Source organism: Mercenaria mercenaria, chromosome 9 (assembly GCF_021730395.1).
Source record: "Mercenaria mercenaria strain notata chromosome 9, MADL_Memer_1, whole genome shotgun sequence".
Taxonomy (NCBI): Eukaryota; Metazoa; Mollusca; class Bivalvia; order Venerida; family Veneridae; genus Mercenaria; species Mercenaria mercenaria.
Window position 1 is genome coordinate 29,581,539 of NC_069369.1, and position 16,806 is coordinate 29,598,344.

Consider the following 16,806-nt stretch of genomic DNA (forward strand, 5'->3'; position numbering starts at 1 on the left):
ATACCTCAAAATTTTGTCACACAACGTACAAATACACTTCGTTCTGTCTGCTCTATAGGGCTTCAGCCACTGTTTATATTCGTCTTTTGTCTCCCGCTTACTTGAGTAAACATGTTTATATTTCTTACTCATTTTAATTCTCTGGAAAAACTCGCAAATAGCTAAAAATTGCGAGTTATTATTCCCCCGTACTTTTTTAAACGGAAACGGAAACATGCAAACGGTGATATAGTGGAAATAGCACTCTGTAAATATCGATAAAGTGTGGCGTAGACCACTATAATAGCATACGAGTGACCCGATCCTGCAATTTCACGAATTTATTTTCATTTTCTCCGATTTATTTTAAGCCTTAAATTCTTTTTGCAAAACAAAGTTACGGAAAGAATATTTTCAAGGAGTAAAAGGTCAAATTCAAGGAGTTTTTTTCAAAATTCAAGTACTTTTCCAGGTTTTTTATGGTTTTTGTCATTTTCAAGGAGTTTTCAAGGACTACCATCGAATTCAAGGACTTTTCAAGGCCTGTGCGAACCCTGTACATCTGGATACATCATATCTGACATACATCGAGATACACCCCATCTGACATACATTTGGATAAACCCCTTCACACATACATCTGGATGCACCCTATCTGACAAAAATCTTGATACACCCTATCTGACATATATCCAGATACACCCCATCTGACATACATCTGGATGCACCCTATCTGACAAAAATCTTGATACACCCTATCTGACATACATCGAGATACACCCCATCTGACATACATCTGGATACACCCCTTCACACATACATCTGGATGCACCCTATCTGACAAAAATCTTGATACACCCTATCTGACATACATCGAGATATACCCCATCTGACATATATTTGGATACACCCCTTCTGACATACATCTGGATGCACCCTATCTGACAAAAACCTTGATACACCCTATCTGACATATATCCAGATACACCCAATCTGACATACATTGGATACACCCCTTTCAAATACATCTGCACACACCCTATTTTGATATAAATCTAGATGCACCATGTCTGACAGAAATCTGGAAAAACACCAATTGACATATATCTTTAACATTCAATTAAATCAGTCCTGGGCTTATATGCTCAGAAACTAGTTTAATTAAATAGTTATAATATTGTTTGTTTGTGTGTTGCACTTGTCTCTCACTGTAAGGTTGTTATACACTTGAAAATATCTACCTCCAGACTTGAATTTCTTCTTTCTACCACAAAATGGACACAAAACAGATATATTTAAGTATGGTTAATTCACAAGTACAAGTCAAACAAGTGGGTCATGATGACCCTATATCGCTCACCTGTTAAATATGCTACATGCAATATATGTAAGGTCTCTGCCACAAGCTTTCCTTTGGTTCGAGTGGGTGACCTAGTTTTTGACCCAAAATGACCCAAATTCTAACTTGGCCTAGGGATCATCAAGATAAATATTCTGACTAAGTTTCATGAAGATAGGGTCATAAATGTGGCCTCTAGAGTGTTAACAAGCTTTTCCTTTGATTTTAGCGATGACCTAGTTTTTGAATCCACATCAACCAGATTCAAACTTGGCCTTGGAATCATCAAGATAAACATTCTGACCAAGTTTTATGTAGATAGGATCATAAATGTGGCCTCTACAGTGTTTACAAGCTTTTCCTTTGATTTGAGTGGTGACCTGTGATGACCAAGTTTCGAACTTGTTCTAGGAATCATCAAGATAAACATTCTTACCAAGTGTCATGAAGATAAGGTCATAAATATGGCATCTAGAGTGTTAACAAGCTTTTCCTTTGAGTTGAGCAGGTGACATAGTTTTTGACCCCAGGTGACCCAGTTTTGAACTTGGCATAGGAATCATCAAGATAAACTTAGCGACCAAGTTTCATCAAGATAGGGTCATAAATGTGGCCTCTAGGGTGTTAACAAGCTTTTTCCTTTTTTTTGACCTGGTGACCTAGTTTTTGACCCCACATGACTCAGTTTCGAACCTGGCCTAGAGATCATCATGATAGACATTTTGTGCAAGTTTGTATCAAATCAAAGCATAAATGAAACCTCTTTAGTAAATTCTGCCCCTTTCGCCATCAGTAATTCTAGAAACCATGATGAAATCTAGTCGGTTTTCGAAAGGAACCGAAATTTTATTGTGACTTAAGTTGTGTGTAAGTGTGGTTAAAATCGAATGTAAAAATCACTTCTATCGTGTTCACAAGGTAAAAGTTAACAAATTTTGGCTCTTTCAGGCGTCAATCATGTCCATAACTCCGGAACCTATGACTGGATCTGACAGATTTATCATGGAATCCAAGATCTATTATTGTTAAAGATATTTTGCAAGTTTGTATAAAATCAAACCATAAATGAAGTCTGTGTACGGCTGCAAAAGCCAAAACAGCAAATTTTGGCCCCAGTTTTCGAAAGGAACTTATCATGCTTATATTATGCCAATACAAGTTGTGTTTAAGTTTGATTAAAATCAATTGCAAAATGTGGTCTCTATCACGTTCACAAGAAATTGTGGACGGACGACAGACGATCACAAAAGCATCACAAAAGCTCACCCTGTCACTACATGACAGGTGAACTAACAAGGATACAGTACATTTTCAGTCACATAAATACATGTTAAAGTCTGATAAGATACAGACCAAAGTTGGTTAAAATACATACCCATAAAACATTTCAAAGTCAGATAAAATACATTTCTAATTTGGATGAAATACCAGCTGTATGAAGCAATTACCTTTGTTTTGAGAGCATTTCTTCTGAAGAAAGCTTTGCATGACTCGCATGTAATGGCATCAAAATTGTAACCGAGAGCTCTGTCTCCACATATCTGACATATTAAGGATGAACCATCTTTCGGTTTAGGTCTTCTCTTTTGTTCCCTTTTCTTTGCCTGAAAATATATGAAGATTAATAAGTACTAAGGAACACCTGGTACTAGTCTAACTCATTCAGCTTATCAAGGCTGGCTTATTTTAAAGTTGTTATTTTTTGCTTTGTGTTTGTTGGGTTTAACGTCGCACCGACACAATTGTAGGTCATATGGTGATACTCCAGCTTTAATGGGTGGAGGAAGACCCCAGGTGTCCCTCCGTGCATTCATTTCATAAGGGGCTGGCACCTGGGTAGAACCACTGACCTTCTGTAAGCCAGTTGGATTCCTCACATGAAGAATTCAAGGCCCTGAGTGAGGCTCGAACCCACATTGACATGATATGATTTGAAGTCTGAGTGACCTTAACCACTTGGCCACGGAGGCCCCCTTTACCATTCTATCCAAAACAACTTATCATTAAATTTTGAACTGACACCGTTTAAAAAAAAATCAAAATGCTAACAACAGTTTTTCATACATACACTGAAACCTTAATGTAAATGCAACCGCAATGCAATTACTAAATTCCTAGTTCGGTGTGAAAAAAGGTGTATTTTTTTATATATGATATCATAAATGACATAATTATGTGATAACTGGTTTGCTATTTTTCACCTGGAGTTGAAGTTTCAAAACTGCTAAAAAACAAATGTGCAAAAGCAAACATTTGCAACATTTTATCTTAATAATAACATATCTAATTATGTTGAATACACACATCTACTCTTGTCGAATTTTTACTCATTAAATAACAATTTAATGAAACTGTTGCTTTGATTTCATTTCTAAAATAACAGCAGGTATTTTTTAAAGATAAACTTGACCAAAATTTCCTATCTGAGTCTGCATATAGTTCATGTGTATTAACAAAACGATGGAAGTTTTTAGAAAAAGGTCAGCTTTTCCTACATGATATTTTTTCAGGTATGTAATTTTACAAGTAAAATTAATTAAATTAATTTAGATATTTAGTAAAGATAAATGAGCCGCACCATGAGAACACCAACATAATGCATTTGCGACCAGCATGGACCCAGACCAGCCTGCGCATCCGCGCTTGGTTTTCTCATGGTGTGGCTCAAATATATCTGATAATGATTTCCTACATTTGAAAACAAAAATCTATAAAGATAAAATATTTTAGCGAAAGATAAGCATTGGGACATGATTTTAAGATTACTCGGTGCAACACATGGTGTTTTCGCAGCTGCCAGGAATTTGTTTTCTTATAAAATACAGTATACTTTCAAGTCAATTTCTACTGCGCTTGAATGGTGATTTAGTATCAAATCATCTTGAAAAGAATTATCGGATATAGCATGAAGCAAATTTTGTTTAAATGCATTATATATTATTTATGTACCTTTAGAATTTCAATCTTTCATGTTGATATAACTTAGAAGTTTTGGCGCAAATGACTGAATTCATTTATCAATATATAAAAGATTAACCATTTGAGGAAATTGCTTTAATAAATTATTTTTGGAATAAAATATTTAGAAATGGAAACAGGTGGAACGCCTTCAGTAGCAAAAAGGTATAACAGGGATTAATTGAAATTAACAGTAGTGATGATAACTTTTTGGTGAACTTATGTTTTCTTTTTATCCCAATTAAAAGACCTGGTGCACAATTTCACATGCTGAATGATGATCTCCTGTGTACTACATGAGATGCACAACACAAATTCAGACAGATGGACAAGGTAAATCTAAGTGTCCCCTCAAAAAAACTGATGGTACTGGGACACAAAAACAACATGAAACAACACACAATATGTGCATTCATTTTAAACTGCTAGGGATTAAATTTTGCTGATTAATCACATCTCAAGGAAATGATTTAACCCTTATCATGCTGGAGACACTATTGATTCTGCCTTTGCAACCAGTGTAGATCATGATCAAACTGCACATCCACATCCATGCAGTCTGATCATGATCTGCACTGTTCGCTCTTCAGCCAGTATCTTTTTGGTAAGCATGCCTTTTAACAGTTAATGGTACTGTCCAAATTGGAAGACAGACATATCTCATGACATGATCTAATTTGTCTTCTAGACATGCTGAATGACTTACTAAACAAACTTGTCATTCTTAATTACCAATGAAACTCTTTATGACTGATTAAAGATGTGGTCTCTAGAATGTTAACAATGTTTTTTTACTGTCTGATATAGTGATACATTACACTACATTATATAACCCAGTTTCAAACATGACCTAAATTAAAGGAGAAAAACATTATGACTGAGTTTGTTGAAAATGTTCCTCTACAGAGTAACATTTTTTTCTCTCTATCATTTAATCTAGCAACTAAAGTTTTGACCTCTGGTAAACCTGTTTTGAACTCAACTAGATTTAACAGACAATTCAACCAAGTGAACTAGTTTTTGACCTCAGGTAACCCAATTCTGAACTATATTTAGACTTCACAGAGACAAACATTTTAACCCTTAGCCTGCTAAATTTCTAAAATGGACTGTTCCATCATTCAGTTTGGGCAATACCATTTATTATTTGAAGGGGTGTTCACTGAAAATTTACTAACTGAATAGCGAACAGTGCAGACCATGATCAGCCTGCACATCCGTGCAGGCTGATCTTGGTCTGCACTGGTCGCAAAGGCAAAACCAATCGCCACCAGCAGGCTAAGGGTTAACAGGAAAGAAAATGCAGTATATTAACAAGGTATTTCTAGACCTAATTTTTGAACTCTGGTATGACTTCACAGAAGGTATATTCTGATAATGTTTTATTAAGATCAGGTCAAATATGTTTTCCTATTATTTGACCTATTTTCTGATCAGGGATGTACTGACCTAGTTTCTGATCCCAGATGACCCCATTCTAATCCATCAGAGGTTTGTCAAAATCGTGAGACCAACCTTGTTTCAATTAGGACAGTGACTGAAAAGCAGTTCCTGTTATACAAGGATCATTAGGATGAAAAGATCTGTTTAATTCTAGCATTCCATTCGGTGCCTGTCTTTTATGTTGGCCAATGGTAAGGTCCCATTCTGAGACTCATCTTTGAAACTGACCAATGGCAAAGCTGCATTCTGAGCTAATTCCTGAAACCGACCAATAGTGAAGGTTGTTCATCTCAATCTGAGACACCTATAGTTACATGAGTCACAAGTGTATGAGTGTATGCTATTACATTTAAGCTTTGGGATGTTGAGATTCATAACCGATGTAATAGTTCTGTACATACAGCATGCTGATTAGAAGTGTAATATGTGTAAGAATATAACATTATTTTCATTCACTTAAAACTTAATAAATGATCCTTATATCAATGAAGTTTTCCTTTAATGGCTGACCATTTTATTAGTAAATTATGTTTTGTTGGGTTTAACATCCACCAACACAATTCAGGCCCAGATCCAGAAATATTTGACTGGGGGCGGGGGCACCAGTCTAGAACAAAGACGTCACCGCCGAGGCAAGAGCGGGACGGTATTGGAGGGGTGCCTTTGCACATGTCAGGGGGGTCTCACCCTGGAATTTTTTTGGAATACAGGCATGAAATGGTGGCCTCTGGTGTATTTTTAGGTCTAAATTTTGAGGTAATGGAGTGGGTTTAGGGGGCTCTCCCCCTGGAAAATTTCGAAATACAGGTATGAAATGGTGGCCTCTCAGGTGTGTTTCTGGGTCTAAATTTTGAGAAAAAATTATTCCTGCCAAAATAGTAGGGTGCATCTTTGATTAGTATAGGTCACTTCTCAGCCAACTGGTGGGTGATGGTGGAGGAAGACCCAAGGTAGAACCAACGACCTTGCTGGATGGCTTCCCACGTGAAGGATTCAACGTCCCGATTGAGGCTCGAACTCACATCGGTGAGGGGCAGGGGATTAGTAAATTATGAAAATATAGATAAAACACAATTATTTGATGTTATCCCATGCACTTATACTCCAGTAACTGTAAATAACTATAAGCAGTACAATGTACTTTTACAATATTGTAAACTAGAGATGCTTTTGAGAAAAGCGCATGTCTCCCACAACTGTCTTGTTTGTCTGGATTGTTCAGACGAATGGTTCCTATCAACAATGTCTAGTTTCTCTGGATGTTCTACACCAGTGGATCCAATTAGATGGTCTGGACGAGTGGATCCAATCAGTAATTCAAGGGCCATAATTCAAAAGTGCCTGCATGGCGGATTTGGCTAGTTATCGAACTTGGCCGAGGTCTTATGGTCAAACACATTTTGTTCAAGTTTGGTGAAGATCGGATGAGAAATGTTCGACTTAGAGTGCGGACAAGCTTTGTGACAGACAGACAGACTGACGGACACACAGGCAGACTGGAGTAAATCAATATGTCTCCCACACCACTGTGTGGTGAGACACATAATTAATATATAGCGGTGGGGTGGGGGACACATAATTAATATAAAGCGGTGGGGTGGGGGTGGGGGGGGGGGTTAAAATCACTTTCATTTTGCATTGATTATTGTCAATAAATTCCAATTATAACAGAGCAGACCTGTATAACCTTCTTGTTTTTAGTTTTACAAAACAATGAAAATTTCAAACAAGCACTGCCAAACCTAATTGCCATTCTTTTTTACCTTGTGAATTGCGAGTTTACGCTCAATGAAAGTAATTATAGCATGTAAATTATTAGCTATTTAGTCTGAGAACCTATCAACCATTTAATCTTCCAAATCATTTACAAGTTAAATGAATAAATTGTGCTGGGCCTACTTCTAGCTAACTAAATTACATACATAATGCATACTTATACACTTTAACATTACTGTCTATTTCATTAAACTAATTACATATTTTAGCAATAATAATATGCAGCTCATCTGTTACCCTGACAAGACCTTGCCTTCTTTCCATAATGCTGTAACTAGCTTTTTGATAGTTCTGGTAAAGGCTGTTTAAAGATTTGAGTGTCAATGATTTTACACTACTTACAGCCTTGTTGAACTAAAATTTTGCCTGTTTACTGTGAAATCATTAAATTTCGTGGGCATGAAATTTCGTGGTTTTGGTCAAAACGGCAATTTCGTGGGGATATGAATTCGTGGATTTCAACTTTTGAACATAAAATGAATGGGAATTTTACTTGCTCGTTGGGATTAAATTTCGCGGATGGACTCAACCACGAAAATTAGTCCCCCACGAATATTAATGATTTCACAGTATGTTAGTTTTACAAGGCCACAAATTCATAATCGTACAGAGGTCATAGAGACATACCTAATGACACTAAAATCTCGATTTTGCAAAAAATGGACTTACAGCATTGCAATAATACAAGACAACAATAAATTTAAAGAATAAAGATATTTGCAGACTGCCTCAACTTTACTGTTTACCTAGCTTACAGAAAACTTGGGTTCTGTTGAACAGTGTCACTTGTATTTGTTGCAAAATACTTGACATTAACAATCAATTTAAAACTGACCATAAAAATATGCTATTGTCGGGTGGAGCTGTTTCTGTTGGAGTGATTTAATCTTATTGTGGATTTATTGATCACACACAGTATAAATGAAAGATCAAAAGTCAAGCATTTATTTGGTACATACTTGAGAACTTAACTTTAAGCCTCAGTTAGCAATATTTCATGCTAGAATTATAGTTTACATTAAAATCTATAAAACTACAGACACCAGCTGTATAGTAAAAGAGTGCTCGGTTATTTGAACCTCTAGTACATGCATATATAGGGAATATTAGCTGGTATACCAGCGAGATTTATGGGAGGTTCTTGATCCTCTGATCTAAAAAAACCACCAAAGTCAATACAGTCAATATTGGCATTTTCTATCAATTCAAGGGTCATAACTCTAGAGATACTGGACCGAACTTGACTTGTTATCAATCTTGGCCTAGATTTTATAGAGATACACACTTTGTGTAAGTTTGGTTCAGTTCTGATACAAAATATTCTAGTTATTGAACGGAAACCGATTTTTTCCGCCTGCCACACCACCCAATTAACTGTAATGGGTGAAAACATAATACGCAGGGCTCCGGAAATTTTGATAACTCAATCGGTCCGAAACGAAAATCCTGACATCGGCGCTACCCCACCCACCGCATTCCCAATTACATATTTTGTAAAACGTGATAGGGTAAAGAAATAAGCATGTCATGCATTAAAACTGAGTTACCAGTCACCGCGCGTTACCATACAATGAAGACAGTTATTCAGTGTTATGTGTGATCGTTACTTTGTTTAAATTTCGATGTTTTTTCCGAGATAATACGAGGCATTGACACCGTGTGCGTAACTAGTCTAAAAGCCAACGCACGTGACTTCGATACCATATACACGGCAGATACTTTGTGATGTTTCCTCATTCTTTGACGGAATTCTATAAAATACAATGCGTCAAAGTGAGTTACACGTCACATATTCTCTGCTAAACAGCCTCAGTATTTAAAGAATACTCTGCCGCGGACCGAATGTGTACATTATTTGAACGCTGAGATCGAATTTCCCGCATGTATAGTACCAAAACGTCACGCGGGTTGGCCATGGATATTGCATTTCACTTACGTTGTACTTCAGTAAGCAACTACATTTTATAAAGTTATATGTTCTCTTCTGATGTAAACAAAATTTCATTTTGAAACGTTTTTTAAAAGACCGATTTGATAAACAGTGCCACTCCGGTTTTCTTTATCATTCGTGGTTGCCCGTCCATTTTTTTTCTTTTTTGTACAGTCGGGTTGCAAAGACGATTTTCTGCATTTGTTTCAACTGGAGCCCCAACAAATGAATCATGTAATTTTTTCAAATCAAGTAATTATAAAAATTATTTTTATCGGTTTTCCGTGTGATGTCTCATTAAATCAAAGACCTATAATGTACAATTATAGCTCTTTGATTAAATGCAGCGACCATCTGTTTGTTACCGTGATCAAACATAGCCTTTTGAAATAAACCATCTGTCGGATTCTAAATAAAAGAAGTGGATCCCCGTCGAAATGATTTGGATCCAGTCAGAAACGTTAGGAAACCAGTCAAAAATGTTTAATACACCGCAGTCGGCTGTCTGCAAACATTTAAGGATGTGCCGCGCGAGCACTGATTGCGTCACATGCTAATTACGGACCGATTATCAAAGTGACAATCAGACCGATTGACACGTTTATTGATTATCTGAAGGTGCGACCAACAATTTCCTACTTGGCAGGTGATCGTGTATTGAGATATCAGACCGAAATTTATACTTTTCTCCATTTTTACGGAACCGATTTTTTTCGTTTTTTCACTTCACGAATCGGTCTGAAAAGTCAAAAATCGGTCCAAAACGGACAAACAGGCAAATTTCCGAAGCCCTGATAATACGTCCTGTTTTTTCAAACAGGCATATAAAAACACCTTGTGTATGGAAAGTTCCAAAACAGCTTCACTATTTCTCACTTTGAGCTGAAAATCAAGTCTAGACTGCTTTATTATTTACCTTACATGAGCAAGAAATACAAACTCAAATGGAACCAGGGCTCCAGATAAGATGCGTATTAGCGTAAATTACGCATTAAAATAATGAATATATGCATCGATGTTTGATAATTTTCAAGCGTAAAAAAACTTTACATGAAATTGTAGAAACTCACATGTCTTTTTAATAGTGTAATTAAACAAAAACAGAATTGTCTGGATGCTTTACGTAACAACAAATGTGTGAGCATGCACCTGGCAGCCTTGGGAATATTCCCATTGTTGATTAGGCATTTCTGTTTACATAATTATATAGCTACAGTACGGCAGTGTATTTTAAAGTGTGTGTTTGGGTTTAAGGTCTTTTTCAACATAATTTTAAGTCATATAAACATCGGTGTCTTATATAGTAACTTGAAGCAGTGAGCACAATGCCCAATTTTATAGTGCTACCTCACTGGAATATCAGGCTGTAGACACATGACATAATACCCCACCCAGTCACATATTATACTGACACCGGGCTGACCAGCCCTAGCACTATTTTAAAGTGGTGTCTGTTAAAATCATTAACTTCGGATGCATAGAAAACACAACAAGAGCTGTTACAGAAGACAGCGCGCTCGACCATTTCAATGCTGGATAGTGAAACTGGGCACATCTCAGGCCTTTTTTTATGCTGATTTTAGGGCCGAAATTCGGCCCCATTCCCCAATCTAAAAAGTATACTTTTTTCCCCACCTTGGCCAAAAAATTCCCCATGCAAAAAAAATGAAATTAATAGTTTTGATTTTCAGTCCTGATTTTAACAACTTTTCAGCAAATATATTCCTCCAAACAATGATTTCGCGACGTAAATTTCCCCTCCAAAAGGGACCTGGTACCCTTCCCTAAATTTACAAAAAAAGGGCTGCATCTGAGGAAGCTGGAGCTGTCACTGGAGTGTTTAATGACTCCATTGGTGGATGAAGATATTTGGACAACAGCTTGAGTCTGTGTCAAAAATGTTAATAAGAGAGATAAAGATATTGTGTATCAAAACACTAAATAAGTACAATTCTAAGCAAAAAGGGGGCATAATTTATAACATATTGGTTCAAGAGTTATGCACCTTGTGTCATATGATGTGGGTGATGATGTGGAACAACTACTTCAAGATTGAATCAAATCCATTAAGTATGGGATATAGTGAATGCATCAAAATTAACCTTAAATTCTAAGTAAAAGGGGGCATAATTCATGAAAAATTAGTGCCAGAGTTATAAGGTGGAACAACTATTTTAAGTTTGAATCAAATCCATTTCGTAATAACTGAGATAGAGTGAAAGTGCATAAAAACTTTAACTTGAAATTCTAAGAAAAAGGGGGGGGGGGGAGGATAATTCATTAAATACTGGTACCAGAGTTATGGACCTTGTGTCATATGATGTGGACATTTTTTTCCCAGCCAGAGATAAATAAAGCCCGAGAAGTCTGGTGGGGGCGGGTTTTGGTGTTTTGGATGATTTTGACTATATAAATTATTAATCTCTATGACAATGAAAAAAAAAACAATTACTGAAATACGATATCATAGCTCAACAAGCTACCATTTTATCAAACTGGAACAAACAAATCTCACCATTTTATTAAACTAGACTGTGTATAAAGGTCTGTAAACATGTATCTCATAACTTACGTCACGCGGCCTTGAGAGACCAGACAAATAATACAGGCAATTCATGTCTTAAAACTCTGGGTGCTTTCCAATAAAATGATCAACCCTTCCCTCTTGTTGAAATTCATGATCTTATTTCTCTGTGTAGGTACATTCCAGTGCAAAATAAGTTTTTTGTGTGCATACATTCCCAATATGATATTTTTGTAAATAAAATAGTATTAGTCACAAATTACCTAGAGTGAAAACCCGTAATGAATACCTTCACTTACATTATGAAGTTCTGCCATACTTGAATCGGCAACTTCGTATTTTGGTTCTGAGACGAGCCCTGACTGTTGAGCACTGGGTGTGTTTGACCCAAAATCTAATTCACTCTGTACTCCTTTCATTGCATCGTTATGAATGATATTATTTCCTGAAAAATTCGAGTCCCGAATATCCCCCTGATATCCAACATCCCCCTGATATCCAACACTTTCGTAAGCATTTTTTTCCGTTTTGTTTGAGAATGACTGTGAGATACTGTCACTGGCTAGATCTACACTGATTCCACAATTGGCAAATCCTTCGCACACATCGTCTGATAACCATTCCATTGAATTTTCCATTTTCAATAATTCCTTTATATTTCAAAGTCAGAATTTATACCACTTTTAACAGCATAAATATCCTTCAATATTCGTACAATATATGAAATAAACTGTCATATCTTGAACAAACACCTTTCTTGCCCGTTATCTTGAATGTCATATACTCAAACTTGACACACTTTTTTCTGAACCTCAGTTTGACAACTTAGCATGATTATATAGTTACAAGTGACCTGTTAAGTCGCATGACAAGCATCATATAATCACACACTATGCATAATGAATTTGCCTCCAACCTTTGTACTGAATAATATATGGGTCTATTACTTTGAAAATAAAAATCCAATATGTGTGTAGTAATAGTTACAACACATGTTGCCCTTAGGAATACAAGTTAAGATATAACAAACTCTATAATGTTTGTTACCTGTGTATGATATATCAAATAGGTATATCATGCTTTTATTGATTTGTAAGGGGAAGCAACTGTAATTGTTATTTCTTGTTATAGGTAATGCACATTCAACTGTCTGAATCCCTGTTAAATTCATACATCTCTATACCTTTTAATTTCATGAAAACACCTTTACAAACAGGTTATTCCTGTACAAAATATCACAATTCTTGTCTGTGTACACCGAGAGGCCATGAAGGTCCTATATTGCTCACTTGAAGATTAACTTAGCAAGAGATGCAAAATTTAGGACAATCAATCCATGGTTCATACAGAATATCAGAGACAAAATTCAAGTACTTTTCAAGGACTTTTTACAATTTTTCAAGCACTTTTTTTTTTCAAAACCATGACCTAATCTGAACAACTTTTATTATATAATGCAAAAATAAAACAACCATGACTTGTCACACCTTTGAAAATGACGTAATTCGATTATTAGATTGATGTGATTCACTATTTTGCTGATGTTTAACGCATTTCTTGTGATTTTTTAGCGCACTCCCACTAATGATACGTCAAAAATTTTGTCACACGACGTACAAATACACTTCGTTCTGTCTGCTCTATAGGGCTTCAGCTGCTATTTATATTCGTCCTTTGTCTCCCACTTACTTGAGTAAACATGTTTATTTTTCTTACTCCTTTTAATTCACTGGAAACATTCGAAAATAGCAAAAAATTGTGTGTTATTATTCCCCGTATTTTTTTAAACAGAAATGGAAACATGCAAACGGTGATACAGTAGAAATAGCCCTCTGTAAATATCGATAAAGTGTGGCCGTAGACCACTATAATAGTATACGAGTGACCCGATCCTGCAATTTCACGAATTTATTTTCATTTTCTCTGATTTATTTTAAGCCTTATAAATTCTTTTTGCAACGCAAAGTTATGGAAAGAATATTTTCAAGGAGTGAAAGGTCAAATTCAAGGAGTTTTTTTCAAAATTCAAGTACTTTTCCAGGTTTTTTTGGGTTTTTGTCATTTTCAAGTTTTCAAGGACTACCATCAAATTCAAGGACTTTTCAAGGCCTGTGCGAACCCTGCAATCTAACTGCAGGGTTGCAGTTAACATGTCATAGATAGATTGATTTATTTCAACATAAAATGTACAATTACATGACAAGTATAATATTAATACATACAACAAACGATAAACAATGTTGTATGAATTAATTTAGCCATGTCAATCAACATTACATATATATGTCACGGATAACACATGTCTACAATGTCTTAATGAAATCCTGCAAACCAATTCTGAGACATGACAAATCAAATAAAAACACTATATAATTATGTACTTTATAATATTATGTAATTGCAAAGGGCCATACATCTTGTCTTCCTAAGCCAATCTAAAACTTGCAAGGCCGCATTGCCTTAAGGTTTAGCAGTATATCACAAAACAACAGAAATGTCCAATACATGTTTTACTGTTCTGTCCCATAGAATTGAATACTAAAAATATTCTAAAGAAGTTGTCCCCCTTTAAAAAAGATGTCATTTGTAAAGAAATAAATGTAAATAATTGTCAAAACCGCTTTTTAACAAGAGCTGTCTCCATAGGATGACACATGCCCCCGATGGCACTTTGAATGAATAGTTATGATCGATGTTAGAGTTTAGGACCTTTGACCTACGGAGCTGGGTCTTGCGCGCGACAGGTCGTCTTACTGTGTCACACATTCATGCGTAGTTATTTTAAAATCCATGCATGAATGACAATGATATGGACCGGACATGCCCATCAATGCACTATCATGAAAAATGACCTTTAATGTCTAAGTGTGACCTTGACCTTTGAGCTACGGACCTGGGTCTTGCGTGCAACAAATCGTCTTACTGTGGTACACATTCATGCCAAGTTATTTGAAAATCCATCCATCGATGACAAAGATATGGACCGGACACGCCCATCAATGCACTATCCTTTAACATCTAAGTGTGACCTTGACCTTTAAGCTACAGACCTGGGTCTTGCGCGCGACATGTCGTCTTACTGTGGTACACATTCATGCCAAGTTATTTGAAAATCCATCCATCGATGACAAAGATATGGACCGGACACGAAAATTGCGGACAGACCGACAGACTGACAGACCGACAGACGGTTCAAAAGCTATATGCCTCCCTTCGGGGGCATAAAAATGGCAAGTTTTTAAAGGCACTGAACTGTCCAGAAGTGTGGCCCCTCCATGCAGTCCCTTTCCAGAATTCAATACATATATGAGTAAATTTACAACGGTTTTGTAGAATTATATACATGTTTTATATGCTGTTTAATTTTCATGTAAAACAATGCTTTCTTTCTATGATTTTTTGATGTTCAAATTTTTCTCTCCGAAACATAGACGTTACTCTTAAAGCAGTTTTAATACAGACTGAATCTAAGTTAATTCATTCAACAATATATCAAAACAAGTGAAGAGAAGAAGAAAGTCATGATTGCCCTAAACTGCTCACCTCGCCTTTCATGCAACATTAACACTGGTTCAAAAGAAGCTATTTAATGGGTTTCCTATTTTCAGCTCTGGCAGGTTATGCCTGCGGGATTGTCTCAAAACACTTTTGATGAACCTTAAACTAATATATGCAACAACATACTACTCCCGCACGATAATTTAAACAACAGCATGTTTATATTATTGTTTGATTGTTATGGTTCTCATGCATCGCTGAACTCAAAAAGGTTGTCAATGATAGAAGTTAAGTGTATACTGTAATGTTATATAAAAATATTTTTTGTATTCAAACGTTTTAATGGAGAAAAATCATAATTATCAAACATGTTATCGTTTGACTTATCATGCGGGCACACAAAAGGATAGTTTAATTATCAGTGGTGTGTCTTTATGGGGTTTTTTGTGCAGCCCCTTAAAGGCATCACACAGAACTATTTGAACAAATGTGATAGAGGTTCCTACAAAGACGCTGCTGACCAAGTTTGGTAAAGATCCATTCTGTGATTTCAGTAGTTTATGAGAAGATGTTGTTTAAAAAATGTTCAATACTTAAAATCTGGCTGCCCCTAAAAGGGATCAGGCGGACTAATTTGAACTTATGAGAGGCCCAGACTATACTTAATTGGACTCCTGAACTGATGACAGATCTGGTTATATCAATCAATTTTCTACTAAAATTTTTAAATACCTATACTGGCAAAATCAATAATAATAATCTTATGACCTTATTCATTGGTCAGTCAAGCTTTTCTCCAGTTAACATTGATAGCCTAATATGTCCATGTTCTGACACAAGTCATCATTTCTCAAGTAATCAAATTTGTAATTAATTATTTTTTAAAATTTTGATTAGTAAAATATATCTCATAAATGCTACATGTTTAAGGAACGACCTGGTCATAAGGTGAATGATACTGTTATTTGAAACATTGTCAAATTATTCCAAATTTCATTAGCCAGTCTAGAAATTTTAGGTTGAGTGCCAAACTAGATGTTGCAGACATAACTCTTATCATTATTTGCAGATGCCAATTGGTTCAACATACCACACAATGAATTATTACTGAATTAAGTCACCTGACCTGGTCATCTGGCTTCAGGTGAAATAATTAATAGTTTTAATACAAGAAGTGATACAAACAAGAGCTGTCTGATGACAGCGCGCTTGACTATTCGAAGAATTGATTGAAGAATGGGGTCAAAATATTTCCACGGATATTCAGACAAAAGAAATAAATAGATTAGACAAACAATGTTCCTGTATTACTTTGATTTCATAAGTCTTGCACTAAATGGCAATATATGAGCCAATTTC

General features: G+C 35.9%; 1 protein-coding gene across 7 annotated transcripts in view; it reads right to left on the minus strand.

Annotated features, from left to right (window-relative positions):
- Positions 1-16,806, minus strand: part of LOC123546814 (nuclear hormone receptor HR96-like) — a 137,400-nt gene that overhangs the window by 35,107 nt on the left and 85,487 nt on the right. For 4 of the 7 annotated variants that reach the window (XM_053551127.1, XM_053551126.1, XM_045333387.2 and 1 more), the window contains exons 1-2: positions 12,249-13,005; positions 2,767-2,922 (exon numbers count right to left, since the gene is read on the minus strand). In XM_053551127.1, the coding sequence (XP_053407102.1) occupies positions 2,767-2,922; positions 12,249-12,587 (495 nt within the window). In that variant the 5' untranslated portion in view covers positions 12,588-13,005. Of the gene's footprint in view, positions 1-2,766; positions 2,923-12,248; positions 13,006-16,806 lie in introns of those variants that run through there. The other 3 variants (XM_045333390.2, XM_045333389.2, XM_045333388.2) reach the window with 1 other exon arrangement.